Raw genomic sequence first — 22829 nt, 5'->3', positions numbered from 1 at the left:
ACTGTACTAAGCACTTGAGAGAGTACGATACAACAATAGGCAGACATATTCCCTGCTCACAGTGAGCTCATAGTCTAGAGAGGGGGAGACAGACATGAGTACAAATAAATTACAGATGTTTACATAAGTGCTATGGGGCTGGGACCTTCTCTCTACTTCTAGCATTCTTACAAGCCCACGTTAGGATCTCCAAATGATAATTTGCAAGGTTCCTTTGAGTTCAGACATCATGGAAAATGATCGTTCTTTCACTGCCTTGCTCCAATTTCTCCCAGGCAGCGATGTATCTAGGCAGGGCTAGGGGGAAGTAATATGAGTCTTTATTAAGCCCCTTCTTTTTGCAGTGCTTGGGCACCGGAAAGGAGGGAGAATATCAGGAGAAGCAGACTTTAAGCAAGCCAAGAAGCCCTCCCCAGTTCCCATACCAAAGAGGTCTCGTACAGGTCAAGAAGACCATGGTAGCTCAATGATTCACCCAGGCCGAGGGCAGCCCCACCACCATCTACATTCCTAATTTAGCCTCTTCTCAGGGGCTGGGTAGAGTCAGATAATGATTCTGGTATTTGTCAAGTGCTTACTATATGCCAAACACTGTACTAAGCACTGGAGTAGATACAAGATAATCAGGTCCCACATGGGGCTCACAGTCTAAGTAGGAAGGGAGAACAGGTATTGAATCCCCATTTTACAGATGAGGGAACTGAGTCACAGAGAAGTTAAGTGACTTGCTCAAGGTCACGCAACAGGCAGGTAGTGGAGCCTACTGACTCCCAGGCCCATGCCCTTTCCACTAGGCACACTATTTCTCAGCAGATGTCAGCCAGCAGAGGAGAGAGAACAGAGAGACCCAAGCCAGTTGACCCAGGAGTTCTTAAAGGCTTGTGGTAGATTGCTCCCACACAGGAAATACCTACCTTGCCTGCTGGGGAATGGCCCAAATTCCACAAGAAACCAGGCCCTTTGCCTGTTGGGAAATATAGTCCATCTCCTTTTTCCTGCAATCCCTTAGTCCCACCACCAAAAAGAGATTTAATTGGCTGTTTTGAAAAGTGAAGCAGCCCCACAGTGTTATCCTTAAATCTTATTTTCCCTCTGCATACAGGGAGAGAAAAAATTGTTGTAAGTCTAAAGAGAGAAGGCTCCAGTACCAAAAGTGTGAGAAAGAGAATGCAAATTACAATTTGGATAGATTGCAAGGATGCTATGCTATATTGCGTTATTGTGCAACTGATGGCACATAGAACTGTTTGGGGCATCACTGAGGTTGGATAGGATGATGTGTGTGCACTGGTGGTGATTATGATGTTAGCACAGCAACAGCTACTCTGCTTCCCTTCCACCCTCTTCCAGGGTGATTGAACAGAGGCTCTTTAGAGGGATCCAGAGTGGTTGGTTCACTGCAGCAATCTGAAATGAACCTGCTCTAAGTGGTCATTTGAGGGAGCATAAACAGGGTTTTCCCTTCCACAGTTTCCCAGTGTGCACTGTAACACTCTCAGGAACTCCGTTGAGGGACTAAGGACCCATGTCTAAATTTGAAAAAATATGGCAACAGATTTCTGGGTAGCAAAATTTATCACATGGCTACAAAAGAAATAAAAAATGTCCCAGACCTCTAGCAGATTACAGTTTAATGGAGGAGACAGGAAATATATATTGATGAATATACCAGAGTTAAGAGAAGGAGGATAGATATAAATCAGAGACTCTGATGAAAAATAGAATAAACAGATATTAAATGTGTGGGTGCCAAGGTGGCTAGTGAGAGACGTGACCAGGTAGATGGAGGACTTCTTCAGGGAATGTCTTCTTGAAAAGGTGCTCCTTTTTAGGAGGGCTCTGAAGGAGGACACGAACATGGTTTGTGAAACTTAGAGGTAGAGTGTTCCAGACAGGGGGAAAAGGTTAGTATAACTTATGATATGTGAGATTACAGTACTTCTGGATTTAGGCAATTTCCAAGTCAAAGGACATCTCATTGGCCTTAGAAAAGAGCAGCATCAATTTGAAATGACTGTCCTGTGAATCAATCAATCATATTTATTGAGCGCTTACTGTGTGCAGAGCACTGTACTAAGCGCTCGGGAAGTACAAGTTGGCAACATATAGAGACGGTCCCTACCCAACAGTGGGCTCATAGTCTAGAATGATCAACAGACATTCAAAATGATTTTGCCTCGTAATTGAAACCTTTGAAATACTGAAGAAGGAAAGTAATTAGAAGTGTGGTTAGAATATTTGAAAACCTATATTCTGTTGTGCTTACACCATATTGGGGCAGTGCATAGCATACCTAATATTCCAAATAAGGACTTACAAGAATACAACATTCTTATTCATTAAGAAATAAGCCTATGCCATTGAATTACAACTTATTTTTAAATGTGAATCTTAGTTTTTAAAAAAGTGTAAAAGTGAAAAAAGCACCTTACACATATTGCCCTCATTTAATGTTTATTTTAGAAATGTCTATTGCCCTCATCATTATCGTGTCTGGACCCTTTACAAAACTAGAGCAATTTCATCATCACCACCTACGTGCCATACTTAAACATCAAATGGCAAGACAGGATTACAAACAGTGATGTCCCGGTATGCAGAGATACCTGACAGCGCAGCGAGTTTTGCTGCGCTGTTGGGCGAAGCACGCGACGCACAATGTGCTTCCTGTTGAGGTAAGTAAGTCCCTCCCTTGCCCCCTCCCTGCCCCCGCCCCGCTCATGCCCCACCCTACCCAGTCTTAGATTTGCCATTGGGGCAAATCTCTTTACCCCTCTCCTGACATCCTGAATGTGTCCCCTTCCATCCTTGTCCTCCATCCCTTTATTTCTCCCCAATTGGGGCCAGCCTAGCACCCATACCCGGTTTCAACTTTTTTCTTTTTTAAAAAAGTTTTTTTTGTTTTGTTTTGTTTCATTTTTTTTACTTAGCGGCCACATCCCTTTCCCTTCCCTGTCTTGCAGTCCCCATCTCCTGGGAGCCGGGGGTAATGGAGCGGGACCGGAGTAGATTGGGGGAGGGCATGTGGTGGTGCCCCCTTCCTGGGACTCCTCTGCCATGGCAGTGGCCACTAAGTTTAAAAAAAAATAAGTTTAAAACAAGAAAAAGCCTGTGCCATCAGCAACTCCTAAGAGTGGCGGGGGGGGGGGGGGGGGGTGGAACAAGCGTACTTATCTGACAGGTGATTCTGCATGTATGCAAAGCCAAGCACAAGTCACTTCATCAGGAAGTGATTTCTGCCAGGCTGTCATGGAACCTATGCAGTCAGCGCAACAGCATGGAAGCAATGTTTGCCATATTATACCTTCACTGGGCGGGACATGTGAGGAGAGTGGATGACAACAGGATACCAAATAGCTGCTGGATGGTGAGCTGAAGGCGGGAAGGGCGGGAAAGGGGAATGTAAACCAGGAGGATAGAAGAAATGTTTTAAAGATATAATGAAGAAAAACCTCAGATGATGTGCCCTATCTGAGGACAGCTGGGAGAGAGCAGAGGAAGAGAGACCAGCCTGATATACAGCAGTTAAAACTGGGGTGACTCTCCTACTTTCAAGTTTCAAGATGTTTCGAGACAATTACGACACCAAGAGGCAGAAAAATTGGTACCAGGTACTGCTAAGACTGAGGAAGGGCTTGTTTTTCTCATGCACACAACATGGGAGAAATTGTCAGTCACATTTGCCTACACTCATTAAAATTCGCCATCTGTAGCATCATTTTTAAGACTTGAAAGAAAGGTGTTTTTCTCCCTCTCTTCCCCCACCACTTCCTTTCTCTTCTTTCTCTCTCTCCCTCTCTCGTGTCTCTGTCTTCCTCCCACCCTTCCTCTTAATCTCATTAAAGAGAGGACAGCTGTCCTTCGATCTTATGGTCTCAAAGATGACCAATATCAAGAAGGACTCTGCACTCTGTTGTCAAGATTTGACAGAAGCTGCACTTTCCCTGAGTCATCAGTGAACACCAGATGTTTCTTTATGCTGTAAATCGAATTAACCACTGGCTAGTATACTTGGTGTTCATATGAGGAGCTTTTTCCAATGTCTTTGTTTGTATATTTGTTTAGAGGAGCATTTATATATTCCCTGGTTTCAGCTAAAAATAAATTACAGCAAAATTGCCTCTTTTAAAAAAAAAACAAAAACCTTTGTTTTTCCACTTTGTGGGAACAGCACTTGAAATAGTAGGAGATTATTTTTATTTTATTGTTCAGGGAATATGTTTAGAGTGGTTCAATTCCTTTCCTATTTTATTCAGACCACTTTTATCCACACTCTACAAAGTAGAAACACTAGCAGTCTACGTATCCCCCAAGCCAGAAGAAAGTTACACAATCAGACCAGGATGCCCAGACGTACCAGTGAAGCCTGCAAGTTCAATAAAGGACCTCATCAACACTAAGGGATTGGGTTAATGCCTCAGAGAATGGCAGGGGGCTATGCACATGTGGTAAAACTCATGTGTAGCAGCTTTTAGACCGTATCCATTTTCTAAAGTGAACATATAACTCTTAACCTTAATGCTGGAAGAGAAATACCATTGTCTATTAATATGACTGGAACTAAAGATGAATAGTGAATTGGCCTTGATCTAACTGTCAATCTGACTTTGATAGCCCATCACTTAAAAGGTTCTTTTATATTTATGAAAAAGAATGACGTCAACGGCAGGGAAAAATTTAATATCAATATTTAGTGCTAAACTTGCAGTATTTTCCAAAAAAAAAAGCCCCTTGTGTGAACAGTTTCTTTACATGCGTAGCTAATTAGCTTAGCTTATTATAAGCTGAGCCGCTGCAATGAAGTTTCCTGTGCTGTCTCGGGATACCTTGTTTATGGTGCCTTCTGTACACCAGTCTCCAAGTTGGAAATACAGAACATAGAGTGTCTCTTCTACCTTCTTTCTCTTGGCTGGATTAGAGCTTTATAATACATTGTTATGCTGGAAATGCTAGAATATAGTCATTACCAGGTGAGCTATCTTTTTTGTGCCTGATTGTGCTATGTTATAAAGGATCAACAGTGATAATATATCAGGCCAACGCTATTTTCCTCTCCACCATTTGTACCATGTTTTCAGAAAGTAAAATTGTCTAATAATATAGTCATTTTTTGAACAAGTGATATGCTGTATTTTATTGATGGGACATTAAATTCAAGGAAGTTTTTCCAGGATGCCCACTGTCAGCTGTTTATTTCTATCAACTATTTTTTAATAGTTTACCTATAAAATAATTTTTTATTGGACAAGCAAATGACATTTTTAAAGTCAGAAAATTTTCCTTTTAAAGTAATTTTACTTTACCTCTCTGAAGCGAAAATGATATGGGGAAAACCTAATTCCTTAATAATGATAGCTTTTTATAAAATATGTATTTGAGTGTTCTGCATTTGCAAGAACATGATTATGGTTATGCTGCTTTTGAACATAAATTCTGTCTTTTGAAAAAGTGAATAAATCATTTTCATTGGTTATTTAATCAATGGAGTATTTCTCTTTATGTAACATAATTGCCCTGCAGTGATTCCCTTAATTAGGGATTTTGATTAGAAAACGGCTTTGTGTGTTAAGGTAAAATTGATTCGTAACAGTCTGTTTTCTGCATGAATTTGAATGGTAGGAGCATTATTTCTAATTTTGTAGAACTCCTTTTGGAAAAATATATGTATTTGCCTTTTGGGTGAGATGACAGATTATTTGTCTGGGGAGAAAAACAGAAGGAGCCTAAGAATTGTGCAATGATTTGATTAGTAAATTAATTGAAACATATTGTTATTTATAAAATAACTCCGACAATTGCCTTTGAAGTTTTATAGTGCAAACAATATTCCCTGAATGTAGGAATGGGCATTGGGCCTAGGGGAAGTAGGTGCTAATCACAACCAGAATTCATAAATAATGAAACTTCCTCTTTTTGGTCTTTATTTTTCTGTCTTTTTGTGTAATCAGGTGCAGACCCACCTTGAAAATCCTACCAAGTACCACATTCAACAAGCCCAAAGGCAGCAGGTAAAGCAGTACCTTTCTACCACTTTAGCAAATAAACATGCCAACCAAGCTCTGAGCTTGCCCTGTCCAAACCAGCCTGGCGACCATGTTATGCCACCTGGACCTGGAAGCAGCGCACCCAACAGCCCAATGGCTATGCTTACACTTAACTCCAACTGTGAAAAAGAGGTAATACATGTCTACTCTCCTCTCCTTTTTTTCTTAGTCTGAATAACTATGTATTACATTTTCTTTGTGCATTTAACAATGAAATACACTATGTCCTCTTAATCACATTTAGTGGGCTTTGTTTTCTCTTCTGATGCTAACTAGACAACCTAGTACTTTCATGTCATTATATCAGTAGTAGGAGCAGCATTGGAGTCATTAAGCACATAATAAGTTCCACAAAAACCCTTGGCACAGTACCGAATGTTAAGTCAATCACAGCCCCTTCCAACTGGAATGTGGTAATACAGTGTTATCCTTTTAAATTTCTTTCAGTAGTGATCTCTGTTGTATTAGTCCCATATTCTGTTTTTCTCAGTTTAATGTTACAGCCTTTTAAGATGACAATGCAGGGGAAATGCAGACAGGAACAGGGAAGGTGAAGAGGGAAAAGTAAAAATAGGAAAGGTGCGGAGCAGGAGATCTGAAGCATCACTTCTGAATGCCTGGACCGCTATTTTTATTTATGCCTCAGTTTAAAAAGGAAATAATTTGATATTTGGGAAACAAGTTTGAGCGAGCAAATAATAAAATATTTACACGATATTAAAGATTAAATACTGCCAGTTACTCAACTAGATCATAGCTTACTTTCATCATTTTCAAAATATCAAAATGGAATTTTGAAATTCAGGAATAATTTCCGTATTCTTTCCTCATACCTCAAATAAAAAAAAAACCTCAGATGAATTTACCTTTGCCACAATTAAAAAAACCCTTTTTACGTGCTAAACAATATAAAACTGGTTTTAAAATCCAACTCATTCACTGGTTCCCTTTGAAGAATAACAAAATGAGGCTTCCCCAGGACTGTTGACCATGCCAAATGATTACTTTGCTAGTTCATTACACCAATTTGTCATCAGTCACATGTGTAAAAGACATTTTTTCCTCACTTCACTACTCCCTATCCACTTCTTCTTTTTCTTTGATTTTCTTTTCCCAGGGATTTTATAAGTTTGAAGAGCCAAGCAGGGCAGAGAGTGAATGTCCAAATCTGAACCCACATTCGCGAGCATCGTGTATGCAGGTACTGAATGACTAAGCAGCTGAAGGATGTAACACTTGGAAATGAGAATTTGAATTTGTTAGGTATAGCACCTTCATGGTGACTAAAGACAACTTTTCATGGTGTTTTAATTTGTGAAGGATATTCATGATAGCTTCCTCTGAATTTTATCAGCATTAACCAGGTACATTGAAGAAATGATCTTTGGGAGCATTTTATTATCGTCTTTAGTTATTGAAAAAAATTGCTTGACCCTGGGATTATTGTATTAAGTTGGAATACTGAGCTGTTTCATCATCCTGAAGAAATGACGTAATTCATGTTATAGTCATAAATACATAGGGCTGTGGCATATTTAAATTCAGTTCTCTGCTGGGTGTCAGTTATCCTCTGATTTGAAAATTACAGCAACAGTAGTGCTTTGGAATGGTGTAAGTATATTGATTAGTGGTAGTATCAATGAAACAAGATCTCTTTGTAATTTGCTAAAAGAGAGAGACCAAGGTGGCTATATGGTTAGATTTTAAAAATTCAAAGAGAGGGTACTGGAGATGAAGACCTGAAGTCCCACAATTTCAGTATAAAATTATACACCCAGAAGTCAGTTTCAATGCATGTGCTGTTTATTAAGACGTTTGAGCAAAATTTGTATTTTCAACTACTGCAATGCACTGGAAATCACTGCTGTTTATTATAACCGATGTTTTAGTACTTCAGGAATAAAATTGATCTAGTGGGAATGTTAGCTCCACTGCTGTAATGATAACCTCATACTGATGAAGTCCTCCAGGAATACAAAGATTGTTGGCAGCTACACCAAAATAAAGTGTTGTTTTACAAGTGACTGCAAGAACATTACAACAGGACTATTTTCCAAAGTTCTCAGGCTATCCAATGGGATACAATTTGCAGTTGCCCTGCACTATCCTGAAGGGAGGTCTGGGGTGGATTTCCATGTATGATCTGTGTTCTCCCAGAAAATATTGGAATTTTGTGAGATTCAGTCTCTAAGGAGATATAGGAAATGGCAGGCATCCTTCAAGAATACATTTTCCCTCATATTAGTGATTTACTGCCTTGTCCTTAGTGGAGAGTGTGACTTTAAAGCAGTTTATTGTATTTGAGCAGTTTGTTTTCTGGGTTTCTCAAAAAGACATTAAGAATTTGGTGTTGGCAAAAAAAAGAATGTATTTATCCCTTTTATATAGAAATTAACACATGGTGGTTTACATCATGAATACTTATTGCCATCTTTCTCCAATTGCACTTTTCCAACAGATGGATGATGTAATTGATGACATAATTAGTCTAGAATCAAGTTATAATGAAGAAATCCTCGGTCTGATGGATCCTGCACTGCAGATGGCAAACACGGTATTGATGAGCATTATTCTTTTAATGTGCAGATTTATGAGGTGCTGTCAATAGCAAGTCTGAGATTTTTGATAGTCTTTCAATGCAGAAGAGAATTGTGTTGGATTTTATTGAAAAATATCTTTGGTTAAGATAATGGAGGAATGTCCTGGGAATCTGTTTTCCTCTGCACCTCAGTAACTCCCTGAAAGTAAGTTAGCTCCTTTCAGGGCACATGGATTCTTTGAGATCACTAGGTAGGCATTTGCTAGGCAGCATCAACAAGGGGTACTCATATCAACTATACACTAAACGTTACCTTAGGCCCCGAAAGAATTTATGTACTTTCTAAAGTCTTTAAGTGCCTAACATTGGGTATTGGAGAAGAATCAGGCTCGTTGAACTAAAAAAAATTCTTAGTAGTGATTAATAAATCAGTGTTTACATTTGTTTTTGGATACCACTCACAGCGCTTTAAGCTTCCTAATCCCCCTCCATGCCACTCCTTGGACCTCCTAATTCCACATGCCGAAGATTATGCTCTTCCTTCCCCTATGAAGGTTAGAGGCTTTCCATGTATTGTGTTACTATATTTTTACCTTTTGTGGGAACCTGAGCTATTGTTTACATTTTGAAAAATGTATTTCAGCCCTAGCCCCCAATTTTTCAGCTTCCAACCCGGCTTCAAAGTGTTTTTGTTTGGTGTATACAAGACAGAGTTAAAGCTCTCCTTATATATCCTAAAGAGATGTTTACAGGATTCTCCCTCAGGAATTATAAGCATATGAAATACCATAATTATAGAAGCAGCATGGCCTAGTGGCAAGATCACGGGCTTGGGAGTCAGAGGTCATGGGTTCCAATCCCAGCTCCACCACTTGTCTGCTGTGTGTCTTTGGGCAAGTCATTTTACTTCTCTGTGCCTCAGTGACCTCATCTGTCAATTGAGGATTGAGACTGTGAGCCCCATGTGGGACAGGGACTGTGTCCAACCTGATTACCTTGAATCTACCCCAGTGCTTAGAACAGTGCTTGGCACATAGTAAGCACTTAACAAATGCCATAATAATAATTATTATTATGAAAAATAATAGTAATAAACATTCATTGAGCACTTTTAGCGTGTAATGCGATCGACTTAGCATTAGAAAGAGATTTTGGGTATTGATTCAAGCCTGGTTCCCTGTCCCCAGTGGTCTCCCAGTCAGAAGGGTGGGGAAGACAGACACAGAGGGTAAATTTAACAAAGAACAGTGAAATACCAGTTCTTACTGAGGCAGTAGTCCTTAGGGTCCTCACTATAGTGGGCTAAGCTATCTTGATCCAAATCAAGAATCTAGAAGTTGGGAAAGGTAGGTTTCTCTACTGTAGAATCACATAGGGGAGAGGGAGGGGCCGCCCCAGATGGCAGTAATCCCACTAAGGATACTGGATCTCCAGTAGCTGGATGTTCTGGGCTGCGTATTCCCACTGTCTCCTTACCACACCTGCAGGGAGACAGAGTTCTTCTCTGCAGTTTTGGGCAGTGAGAGTGGAAGTATTCCATAATCTTTGGAATAATAATAATAATATTAATAATAATAATGCCATCATTATTATTATTGGAAGCTCCAGGCTACATTGCCAGCTTCTGTTCACCTTCTGCCTTGAAAACAGTCTTAATCTCCACTTTCCACATGTTGGTAATGTTACAATGTAAAATTCCATGGTGGTCACCTCAAGGACCCCTGGATCTCTAAACTTTGAGCAGAGCTTTGTCTTGGCCATGGTAGCATTTGTGGAATTATGTGTCAAGTGAGAGAACACAGACCTGTGGCATAACTGCTGCTGATTCAGGAAGAAGTCTGGAAAAGTTCGTACTCATTTCTTCTGTTCGAGGGAAATTGCTTTCGCATAATGGTAAAAAAAAAAGTTCTCACTGCTGAAAGTACCCTGTTAGCATGGATGGGCCTGTTTTACTTTTTCAAGATAGTTATAATTAAGCTCCGGAAGACCCTGATTCTCTGATGATCCCATTCCATAAAAGGCCATCAGAGTGACCTCCTGCTTCCCATCTTTGGTCACAGAGGATAGTTTCATTTCCTGGAACCCACAAACTGGCTAATCCCTGCCATTTTAAAAAGATGCTTCATTATTGAGGAGGTTATGAACATTGGAATTAAACTGTCATTCATTTTGGAATGGGTTTCAAAATATAGTTATGACAATTTTTTCCTGTCAAATTAAAATTTAAAATTGCATTAGACTCTTTACTTTTGTTTGGCCATTTCACTTGTGGTATTTTTTTTTTTAAGAGAAGGTGGATGAACACTTGGAGGAAGATGTCCTTAGGGAGTAACAGTCTAGAAATAACTATTCTGGGAGTTAACAAGAGCTCTCTTGTGCTACCAGAAACAAAGAATAAAAGTCCCAGCTGTATCTTGTGCTTACAGTGCTCAATTGATAATAGAGAAGACCTCCATAAAGATAAAATACTAAAATAACTTAATTATCATTTGCTTAAAAATATTCATTTTGGTATAATGGACATTGATGACTGATGCAAACCTAGTTTTGGACATAGATGGGTTAGTTTTCAGGTCTCTATATACAGGCCAACCATGTTTTTTCCTGCCACAATTTTTATGTATTCATGCTCATTTTTCTGTAGGCTATTTTGGCTAGCACAGTATATGGCTTTGGGGAGCAGTAATTTTGAACAGCAGTGGATAACACTATATGGCTATACTCTCATTTGTTATCTTCAGTGCTGGGTTCCTTTGTGTTTGACTATTACTGAATCAATAGGTCATTAGCACTACACAGGGAACTTAAGTGAAGTGTTTTAAAATCATGAGTTCACTGGTAACAGTAAACTCTAAATGTTCCCTGGATATGCAAGTTGTGTGTGTGTGTGTGTGTGTGTGTGTGAGAGAGAGAGAGAGAGAGAGAGAGAGAGATACAATTATGCATTCCCAGGGCTGGAGATAGCAGGTGAGAAAACAACTAATTGGAGATAGGCTTAGAATCCTGTCATTTATCTGGTTTACCACAAACTTTCTTGAATTTCCCCCGTCTTATTAGACAGTACCTAACCCCTTTCACATGTAAGTCAGGGTTGATGAGGTTAGAAATGATATTCAGTAACTGGTTAGGATAAGAGAAAGCATGTATCCAACTTGAGTGCGTGAGGTGGGGTGGAGCAGGAGGTCTGTGGAGTCGAGAGGTGATGGGTGGGGGTCATTGGGAACATTGATATGGATATTTTCGGCCCCAGAGATCAGCACTGGGGAGGAAAATGAGAGAAGGAAGGGGAGAAAGGAGACAGAATCATTCAGGAAATTGGAGATGGGCCAGGGGAGCTGTAGATGACTGCAACAAGTAATTATAGTGAGAAATAGAGACAGGCAGCATGGGGTTCAGAAGAAGAAAAGATGAGAGATGGCACTGGGGTGATGGTGCAATAAAATCCTTTATATCCAGGGTCAGTTTCTGCCCAAATACCACTTGAATCTACTGCAGACATTTAGCTGCCTTGAGGTTGGGAAAATGTTTGCCATCCCCTCCTCCCAAACTTTGTGGGACACCAATTCATCATTATCTAGATCAAACTTCCAAGTCTTGAACTCTGTCTTCCAGCTCAATGCTGCAAGCAAATTTCTCCAAACCAGAAATCAATCAATCAGTGGTATTTATTGAGTACGTTCTGTGGGAAGAGCACTGTACTTGAAACATTGAATCATTACGCTGGATTAAAATACAAGGAATTCTTCAAAATCTGCTTAATCACTATAAAATGTCCATCACAGTGAAGTGTATGAGTTTGCAATCATGAATCACCTTGTAGAACTGTGAGTTAAGGAAGAGAACGTCCTTTGGCTCAAAGGCCCGTCCACTGTGCGGTTGAACTACTCTCTTCCTATCAGCCCTGACTACTTTTACAGTATTATGTATTGAATACTACTTGCACATGCAGAAGCAAAATAGAGACTTGTGAGGGTCCTACAGAACTTGGAATACTTGGTAGGGACCTGCTCTGGGCCCACCAACTCTCTGAGGTTTGTCACTAATGCCAGTTTCAAAACTGCTGGGCTTCATTGATATTTTTAGTCATCACTTATGTCATTCTTATTATTAATTCCTCTTGGGGTAAAGGTTGCACCACATTAAGAGAATTTTGAGCATTTTTTTGAAACATTGACTTGTTTCAAAACTCCAATTTTTTTACCCTTTGCCTCCCTTGTCTTTCTGTCAGCTTGGTGATTTTCTTTGTATTCTGTTATTGCAATGTTTATGATTATATTTTTCTACAACTACTCAATGGGAAGAAAGAGTCATGTGTAAATGCTTCCATAAAGTCAGATGATGAATAATGGTTTGTAATTAAAAGTTCTCAGTAGAAAATTGTGGCACATAAAAAAATCTCCAGTTGCAGATTTTTCAAATTTTCAACTGCCGCTGCCCTGCCACCCCATTGACAGGGCACCCTGAAGTGGTTGTCCTTTTTGCTTCCAATCTGAAGCTGTAAATTGTAACAAAACAGAGGAGAATGGCAGTCTTACTGAACAAGCCCACGTAACTGGGAAAGTATCAAACTTCTGCTCAGAACATTCAGCAGTGCCATAAGTAAGCCAGACTGGAACTCGGCTTTGGTATAAGGAAAATGTCCCTAAGCAGCCACTGCCGTTTGAAAAAAAATTGTTCTGCAATGGTGGAGCCAGCCCCTTTGGCCGGAGGGAGGGACAATGGTAATTCATGTCAGGCGAAATATCCTTGTGTGCTGAGTTTGGTCACCTCAAATCTGGTCTGTTCCCCTGCCAATATTGGAAAAAAAGTTGGAGCTTTAAATCTTTGGGGAAGCTGAAGTTCTGTTGCAGGTTATTTTTATGGGAATAAATTATTTCTGATCATAGTAATGTGTAAAGTTTCTAACAAACGATTTTATAGCACTGATATTAACGTTTTTCACTGCTACATGTGGGTGTTTATACACACACACACACTAGATTATGATTTTTAGTGTCTTCATTCTGTTAATAGTCATTGTCATAGTCATAGTCTGTTAATTTTTTCAGGTTTCAGTGTAATAGCACTTTTGTTGAGATGTCTTCACAATAGTTAATCAAAATGCACTTGTAAGACTTGTTGTCTCAGATTACATATTACGGATGCTTATAGAGTATCTTAACTCCTTAAAATGTAAGTTCATGGGAAGATGCATTTTGCTACAATATAAAGTTTTCAAATAACCCATTGCATGCAAGTTTCTGACTTCCTCCTTCCCCTTCCCAAACCTGAAACTCCTGAAGCTTCCATAGAGAAAGGTTTTCCATGTGTGAAAGTATATCCATCAATTGCTTAGCACTTCTAGAACCCCAGCTACTTTATGGTATGTATTTACTGTCTACTGAATGCAGTGCACTCCCTATGATTTGTCAAGAGTTGAAATCTGGCCATGAAAGAACTGTTACAGAAATTATTCTTTCCTTTGTCTCTGCCTTTTCTTCTCACTTTTGAGGTCGTCAGCTTCTGAAGCCTCTATACTTTAATCCTGAACTGAAAGACTTAGTGAAAACTTCACTTTGTTAGCAGTAGTATTTAATGAGCACCTGCTGTGGACAGGGCATCATACTAGCTCTTGGGAAAGTACAGTAGAAGCAGAAACTATGGGCCCTGCCTTCAGTTTCAGTCCAATGAGTGAGTCAGACAAACACAAAGTATTTACATATAGTGGAAGCAGGAGAAAAAATGAAGATAACCTGGTAGTAGAAGAGAGTGGCAAATTGAATAAATATATTAGGGAAAAATTATAAATTAGAGTACCTAAATGGGTAGATACATTCATAAGTGCTTAGGTGGCTGTTAAGATGAGGCAACCTAGGGTGACTGAAATTAATTGGAGAAAGCCGCCTGAAGGAGGTGGGTTTTCAGAAGGGTTTTGAAAAAGAGAGAGTTGTGGCTTGACATATTTGAAGTGGAGAAGGGAGTTCCAGAATAGGGGAAGGGCTTGGAGGCAGGCAAGTTAAGACTGAGGCACAGGAATACAAAAAATTGTTCCATGAATCACATTGTGGCTTAGATACAATGCATTATAGCTGGTTGACTTGAACCTTGCTGTATGTCAAATACAGAAGAGGTACAGGAAACACCACTAAGATGTCTACTCTGCAAATGTAGACCTTACAGAAGCATTTGATGCCAAGCAGCAGTATTTATTCAGTGCTTACTGTGTGCAGAGCACTATACTAATTTGCTATTGATAATTTCAGTAGAACTAAGATCTAGCCATTGACCAGAAATGTCAAACTTGGAAATTCTTCACCTGACTCTTCGTCACCAACAGAGTAGGACATAGTGGTGTAAAAGGTCTGGTCTTATTTGAACTATCCAATCAATCCTTACTTGAGGATCTGGGAGTGAGTTAATGTTCTCCTGATCCTACAGGAAAGTCTTCCCAATCAGCATAGTACTGGCATCATTGGAAATCCTTGAGAAAGTCATCCAGGAACTGCCAATTGCAGAGTGATGCGCACTTACAGGAAGACAAGAAGTCAAGGGAGTTCCAAGGCCTGAGGCAGGGTATGGTCAAGGGATCAGCAGTGAGATACACAAGATTGAGGTACGGGGAATAAGTTGGCATTTGAGGAGCAGAGTGAGTGGACTGGGTTGTAGTAGGAAATCAGTGAGGTAAGATAGGAAGGGGCGAGCTGATTGAGCACTTCGAAGTCGATGCTAAGGAGTTGTTTGGTGAAGTAATAGGGAACCATTGGAAGTTCATAAGAGTGGGGAGAAAAGGATTGAATATATTTTTTAGAAAAATGACCTGGGCAGCAAAGTGAAGTGAGGTGGAGTGACGAGAGGTAGGAGGCAGGGAGATCAGAAAGGAGGCTGATGCAGTAGTCAAGGCAGGACATGATAAGTTCTTGCATCAGTGTAATTAGCAGTTTAGATGGAGAGGAAAGGATGAATTATAGTGATATTGTGAAGGTTGGAACTGACAGGATTTGAGTGGCAGATTGAGAATGTGGGTTGAATGAGGCATATGAGTTGAGGATAATGCTCTGCGCATAGTAAGTACTCAGTGAATACTACTCATTGATAATGCCGAGGTTATGGGCTTTGTGAGATATGGAGGATAGTGGTGCTGTCTGCAATGCTGGGAAAGACATGGGGAGGAAAGGGTTTGGATGGGGAGATGAGGAGTTTTGTTTTGTACATGTTTAATTGAGGTGTTTGCTGATCATCCAGGTAGAGGTATGTCCTGAAGGCTGGAGGAAATGTGAGATTGCAGAGGATAGAGGTCAGGTCTGGAGATTTAGATTTGGGAATCATCTACCTAGAGATGGTGGTTAAAGCTGTGGGAGCAAATGAGTTCCCTGAGGGAATGGGTGTGCTGAAGAATAGAAGGGGACCTGGAACTGAGTCTTGAGGGCCTCCAACAGGCAGAGGAAAAGCCTGTGTAAGATACTGAGAATCTGCCGCCAGAGAGATAGGAGAAGAATCAAGAGAGGACAGTATTGTGAAGCAGAGTGTCAAAGGCAGCTGAGAGGTTGAGGAAGATTAGGATGGAGTAGAGGCTTGGGTGGAAGATTTAGTAAGAAGAAGTCATTGGTGACATTAGAGCAGTTTCTGTAGAGTGAAGGGGCACCGCCAAAACTAGATTGAAGGGGTCAAGGAGAGGAAGTGGAGGCAGTGGGTGTAATAACTTGCTCAAGGAGTTAGGAGAGAAATAGTAGGATGACGTTGGGGTGATAACTGGAGGAAGTCATGGAGTCAAGGGGTTTTGTGTTCAGGATAAGGGGTACATGAGCATGTTGGAAACAGTGGGGAAAGCCACGGTAAGTGAATGGTTGAAGATGGTGGTAAGGGAGGGTGCAAGTGTTGTTTTTACAAGGTGTGAAGGGATGGGGTTGGAGTTGCAGGTGGAAGGAGTAACTTTTCAGAGGAAGTGTGAGGTTCTCTTGAGATACCACTGGGAAAGATAGGAAAGTTGTTTGCATCAGGGTCTCTTCAAGCAGAAGCTCTGGATAGATCATGCCACTTAAGATAGAACATAGAAAACAGAACTAAACTCTGAAAGTAACAAATAAACTATGGCAAAAGATGGTCTTTATGTGTTCTCTGAATGGAAGGTACCATGTGTCACCTCAGCCACATTTGCTCATTAACAAAATTCTGACAGTAGTGTTATCTTGAGCACAAATATGTGTGTATAGAAATGTTTACATGCAGACCCAAGCCCAGAAAGACAGAGGCTGGCCAGCCAGAAGAAAGGAAGGCAAAGAGGGACAGAGGAAGACAGAGATGGGAAAGAAGGGAGAAAGGAGAAAGCAAAGTGGGAAAGAGAAATATGAGGTAAATATAAAATACAAATAAACAAAAATGGTAAAGGGTCTTAATGCCTAAGGCATAGAGAGTAACTTCCCCACTTCTACTATACCAAATGGTGAGTCATATTACTAATGAAAGACATTCATCTCATTCACAGCCATCAAATGTTATATATTCAGTATTCTAAAATTTGAGTCAGCTAATCACCAAATCCTAGTCCTAATTCACCCTAACTGTAGTCAAAACCATTTTACTAACCCCAGTCTTTTCATTTAAAACACCCCATTACGGCTGTTTAAAAAATGTTTTATTTTAACAAGTAACCTGTTTCTTCCAGAGTGAATGAAAGGAAGTTCCTTAGCTGCAATCTTCCAAATTTTGAGAGAACTTATTCTGTGGTAGTGCTTATCTTTTCCCTGTGGGATATTGTAATCTAATGAACTGACATTCCTCATTGTTTCTGGAAAGCTTGAAAACATAATACACATAGGATGTCCATTTGAGCCATTTCTCATTTTCTGTGCTCTGAGATTTAGGCATGTGTCTGTATAGCCTAATGTGTAAATAAAGGACAGTTATAAAAACTTGAACTGTAAATCCTTATATTGAAAACAAGTGTGTTCAGGTTATTATTGATTTTGAAGATGTTATCCTGGGCCTCAAACTCTTGGTATTAAGATTTGTGATATGTCCTTTAGCATTCAGATAGAGGGTGATTGAGGATATTTTTTGCGATGTGTAAGAATATTATTACATCAAGACCAGGAAAAAAGAAGGTAAGTAAGATAATTACTCTAATTGAATTAAAGTTGCAAAAATTCAGGAAGCACTGTATAAATTGGCACAATTCTTGGTAATTCCTTAATTATATTTTTCTACCTGCTTTGCTGGTTAGATAATGTATAGCAAATGTTAGGCTAAAAATTGCCTGAAGTAACTTTTTTAAATAATGAATTTTTACTTTGTCCTTTTTAGTCAACGAGTATACTTTTTTAATTGAAAGAAAAAGGGGTTTAAAAATGGTTACAAGGGACTGTTTCAGTACTATTTTAATATAAAATATTTTATACTTCATTGAAATTTTGGGCTGCAACTAAATTATGAATCAAGAATGCATCCAGATTTCTCCTGTATTTAAATACTTGAACTAAAATGTCACTGATAATGTCTTGTAAATAAAAGAGTTTACACAGGCACACAATCAAGAACAAACATTAGTTTATGTGGTTGTGAAAATGCTAGACAATACATGGACTTCATTGTCTTTGCGATATCAAACATTTAAAGTTTTTACATTTAAATTTATATATTTTGTAAATCTAATCTTTTATATCTTTTATATAAATTTATAAATTTATATAAATTTCCATTTATATCTTGTTATAAAATAGCTTGCACAAGCCCATATGAAAAGGACAAGCATTAGTTTACAGTTGTCAAAATATAAAAGGTAGTGCATTAACCTCATTTAAATGAAATGTCAAACTAAATAAAACTAAATACTTATTTTCATTTTAAACATTTGGGTTTTTATTTTTGTTTACCCTTCTTGTTTCTAACATCTTCTGTAGAGTGAAAGGGCTCCCTCTTGTGACTGTTTTAAAAACTATTTTTCTTTCCATTATTTGAAAAAGTGTACTCATTTTTATTAAAAAGGATAAAGTACAATATCCAGTTATTACCTGTATTTGTTCATTACCTGTATCTTTTTCATCTAGGGAATGTATTGTTCGCAGTAAATGACTAACCTGATTTGTGAAAGCGGAGCTCCTTTGATGTTTTTAATATGAAAAATCTTTCTCTTTTCTACATTTTTCACACCTGTATACCAAACTACTGTAGGAAAAAAAATTCTCAAATTTTGAAATTAATTAGCTAGTTCCATTAACAAAAGATGGATAAGAGCAAACATATATCTAATTTTGTGCAAGAGAAAACCTTAAGTTAAATGGGGTTGCTTTGGGTTTGTTCTTCTGTATTATCTGCAAGTGATCCAGAAACACTCCAACAATTCTTTTCTACTATGTTTCAGTTGCCTGTGTCTGGTAATTTGATTGATCTTTATGGCAACCAAAGCATGCCACCTCCAGGCCTAACAATCAGCAACTCCTGTCCAGCCAATCTTCCCAACATTAAAAGGGAACTCACAGGTAAACACTTTTAGAATTGATTCCATTGACATTAGGTATATTTACAAATTAATTTGCTATGCTTTGCACATCTCTTGATAGCTCTTTTCCAAACTGGGTTCTCACCATAACTTTAGTGATTGGTTTCTTCATATTTCCAGTAAAACTTCTGAGTGATTTTTTAAAAATTGGTATGAGTTTTGTAGAAGGTTGAACTGCAGAAAGCTAAAAACTTTTAAATAATTTACAAATGTTGTGTTACTTTGAATCATGCCAGTTTTATTTTAAAGTAAAACAGATAAATTGCTATTGTGGCATCTTGAAGTATTGGTGAATTGTTTGTCATTGTTTAGTAATGCTTATGGCTTATTGAATCACACCATATATTTTGGAAGGAGTCAATTCTTCAGAATACTGGAGAAAAATTTAGAACTGCTTTCTATGGTTTTGAAGTTTGAATGGTTTTTATGGTGCTTATTAAGTGCTTACCCAGTCACTGTACTAAGCACTAGGGTAGATAAAAACAAGTCAGGTTGGGCATCGACCATGTCCCTCATGGGGCTCACAATCTTAATCCCCATTTTACAGTTGAGGTAACTGAGGCCCTGAGAAATGAAATGACTTGCCCAAGGTCACACAGCGGGCAGGTGGCAGTGGTCGGACTAGAACCCAGGCCCTTCTGACTCCCAGGCCCATACCCTGTCCACCTGGTAGCTTCACTAAGGGCTTTTTCAACCCTTTTCCTTTTTCTCCTTGTAAAAAGTTCCTGTTTCTTCACATGCTACAGGGACTAGATAGCTAAGTGAAAATGTGATGGAGTGTTCAGAAATATTTGTTGTGACTAGGTATATCAAAATTGTTGAAACCATAGTAACATTAAAGATAAAAAATATATATGAGAAAACTACCGAAAAGTATAAAATTGTGTCCTCAGGCCAACATTCATATGGGCTAGAAAAAAAAAGTACTGTCATACTGGCTAAAAACTAAAAAATACCCTACTAAGTCATCAACAAGGGCACTTCATACATATCAAAAATTTAAATTCAGTCATTAACAAAATTATTGATCCTGAAAGTCTGAATCAGGACTAGGTCAAGTGCGTAGTATTAAGATGAAGTTTCATTGAATGCCTGATTGATAATTGCTTTAGTAGTGGGCTATCATACCTTTTTAAATGCTGACTATAGAAAAGGGGAAATACTTGAAAAATACCTGTTTTGCATAAGGTTGCATACTTTTTTTGTTATCTCAGTGCTAACTTGGTGGTAGCCACTGCCACTCCTCCCTCCCCTTCCTGCTACTTTCCATTCTCTGATTTGCAGTCTGATTTCCCCACCCCGGCTGAGGCTCCAGGGCAGAGGCAGAGATGGATGCAAGAAGATGGAGGTGGGGGTAATGACAGCTTGGGAGAGGACTGCCATCCCCCCATTACACTTCAAATCTGTCACTGTTTCTGTCCTTGCTGCTTTGGGTGGGGCAGAGAAGAAGGGCTGCAAACCAATGAATGGGTAATGATGGAGGGGAGACAGTAGCTGCTGCTTAGGTTAGAAATTAGGTTAGGTGAGAGATGAAAGAAAGAACGAAACCGTTGTACCACACAACACAGTTCAGCACAAAGTGGTCATTGGGGGACGGAAGTGGTGACAGGTAAGTGACCAGGGTAGGAGAGGATGTAGTAGGAGAGTGGGTAGGGAACGAGTCTGCTAATTCTGTTGTATTGTGCTCTCCCAAGCGCTTAGTACAATTCTCTGCGCATAGTAAGCATTCAATAAATATGATTGAGGAAGAGGGCGATTCCTAACCTCGTGCAGAAGTATATCATAAACAACATTCTTTTCTGAACAGCACAGGGAGAGTCAATCTGTGGTATTTATTGAACACTTACTGTGCACAGAGCACTGTACCAGTGTTTGGGAGAGTACAATTCAACTGAGTTGGTAGGTTCTCTGCCCACAAAAAATTTAGAGTCGAGGGAAATACAGATATTAAAATAAGTGATATATGTGTACATAAGTGCTGTGGCACTGAGAATGGGGTAAATATCAGATACTTAAAGAGTACATGTCCAAGTACATAGGGGATAGAGAAGGGAGAGATAATAGGGGAAATGAGGGCTTAGTCAGGGAAACCCTCTTGGAGGAGATGTGACGTTAATAAGGCTTTGAAGGTGGGCAAAGTAATCGTTTGTTTGATATGAAGGGGGAGGAAGTTCCTGGCCAGAAGGAGGACGTAGGTGAGATGTCGGAGGTGAGAGAGATGAAAACCAGGTACAGTGACTAAGTTGGCATTAGCACAGCAAATTGAGCAATTGGTGGGTTGTAGTGGGAAATCAGCAAGGTAAGATGGGCGGCGGGGGGCAAGCTGATTGAGTGCTTTAAAATCAATGGTAAGGAGTTTCTGTTTGATGCGGACGTCGATAGACAACCACTAGAGGTTCTTGAGGAGTGGGGAAACATGGCCTGAATGTTTTTGTAGAATGATCCAGGCAGCAGACTGAAATGCAGACTGGAGTGTGAAGAGGCTGATGCAGTAGTCAAGGTGTGTGATAAGTGTTTGGATCAGTGTAGTAGTAGTTTGGATGGAGAGGAAAGGACAGATTTTAGTGATGCTGTGAAGGTTGAAACAACAGGATTTGGCGGTATTGAATATGATCAATCAATCAATCGTATTTATTGAGCGCTTACTGTGTGCAGAACACTGTACTAAGCACTTGGGAAGTACAAGTTGGCAACATATAGAGACAGTCCCTACCCAACAGTGGGCTCACGTTGCTCCCCGTGGTTTCGGGGGCAACGCTCGGGTTCTTACCCTCTCCGGGTCTTCGGACGTTTCCGGACGTGGCCCGCGCGTTCATACCAGGAAGAGTCAGCCAGAGGTTCAAAGCTTGGTTGCCGTTTATTTGCTATCAGCGGTTACATGGTTGAAAGAGAGAGAGAGCGAGAGAGAGAGAGAGCGAGAGAGAGAGAGGGAGAGAGCGCGCGCATGCCCCCCCCCCTTTGTCTTGTTCGTCTCTTATACCCCCCGTTGCCCGGGGGCAGGGTTTTCTCGGGGGATGGCATATCGAGGCTTTGACCGCCCTCCAGCCACTAGCCTAACAACAGCTCTGTCCAGTCATGAAGCGTTTGCTCTGGCTCGCCCCCAGCCACCCGTTGCCAACCGTCGCTGGCTGCGGATATGGCCTTGAGGTTGCCTCCGAGCCTTGCAGGTGCAAGCTTGCTTTTCTTGCCCTGGTCTCTTTATCTCCTGTTGTTGAGTCTGTTTGGCCTTGAGCCGTTGGGTACGGTTTGTGTGCACATACTGCCTGTCTCATCGCCTTCCCCCGCTCCCTACGGGCTCACAGTCTAAAAGGGAGAGACAGAGAAGAAAACCAAACATACTAACGAAATAAAATGAATAGAATAGATATGTACAAGTAAAATAAATAAATAGAGTAATAAATATGTACAAACATATATACATATATACAGCTGCTGTGGGGAAGGGAAGGAGGTAAGATGAGGGGGATGGAGAGGGGGAGAGGAAGAAAGGGGCTCAGTCTGGGAAGGCCTCCTGGAGGAGGTGAGCTCTCAGTAGGGCCTTGAAGGGAGGAAGAGAGCTAGCTTGGCGGATGGGCAAAGGGAGGGCATTCCAGGCCCGGGGGTCGATGGTGGGACAGGCGAGAACGAGGCACAGTGAGGAGATTAGCGGCAGAGGAGCGGAGGGTGCGGGGTGGGCTGTAGAAGGAAAGAAGGGAGGTGAGGTAGGAGGGGGCGAGGTGATGGAGAGCCTTGAAGCCGAGGGTGAGAAGTTTCTGCCTGATGTGCAGATTGG

General features: G+C 40.2%; 1 protein-coding gene across 5 annotated transcripts in view; it reads left to right on the top strand.

The window, feature by feature from the left end:
- MITF (melanocyte inducing transcription factor) overlaps window positions 1–22829 on the top strand; it is a 277933-nt gene that overhangs the window by 240969 nt on the left and 14135 nt on the right. For 2 of the 5 annotated variants that reach the window (XM_038772370.1, XM_038772373.1), the window contains exons 3-6: window positions 5949–6176; window positions 7162–7245; window positions 8503–8598; window positions 18920–19037. In XM_038772370.1, coding sequence (XP_038628298.1) covers window positions 5949–6176; window positions 7162–7245; window positions 8503–8598; window positions 18920–19037 — 526 coding nt within the window. Of the gene's footprint in view, window positions 1–2594; window positions 2676–5948; window positions 6177–7161; window positions 7246–8502; window positions 8599–18919; window positions 19038–22829 lie in introns of those variants that run through there. The other 3 variants (XM_038772374.1, XM_038772376.1, XM_038772375.1) reach the window with 3 other exon arrangements.

The sequence above is a fragment of the Tachyglossus aculeatus genome, chromosome X1 (genome assembly GCF_015852505.1).
Source record: "Tachyglossus aculeatus isolate mTacAcu1 chromosome X1, mTacAcu1.pri, whole genome shotgun sequence".
In the NCBI taxonomy this organism is placed as follows: domain Eukaryota; kingdom Metazoa; phylum Chordata; class Mammalia; order Monotremata; family Tachyglossidae; genus Tachyglossus; species Tachyglossus aculeatus.
The sequence above is the reverse complement of the archived record's forward strand: the minus strand, read 5'-3'. Positions and strand labels throughout refer to the sequence as shown.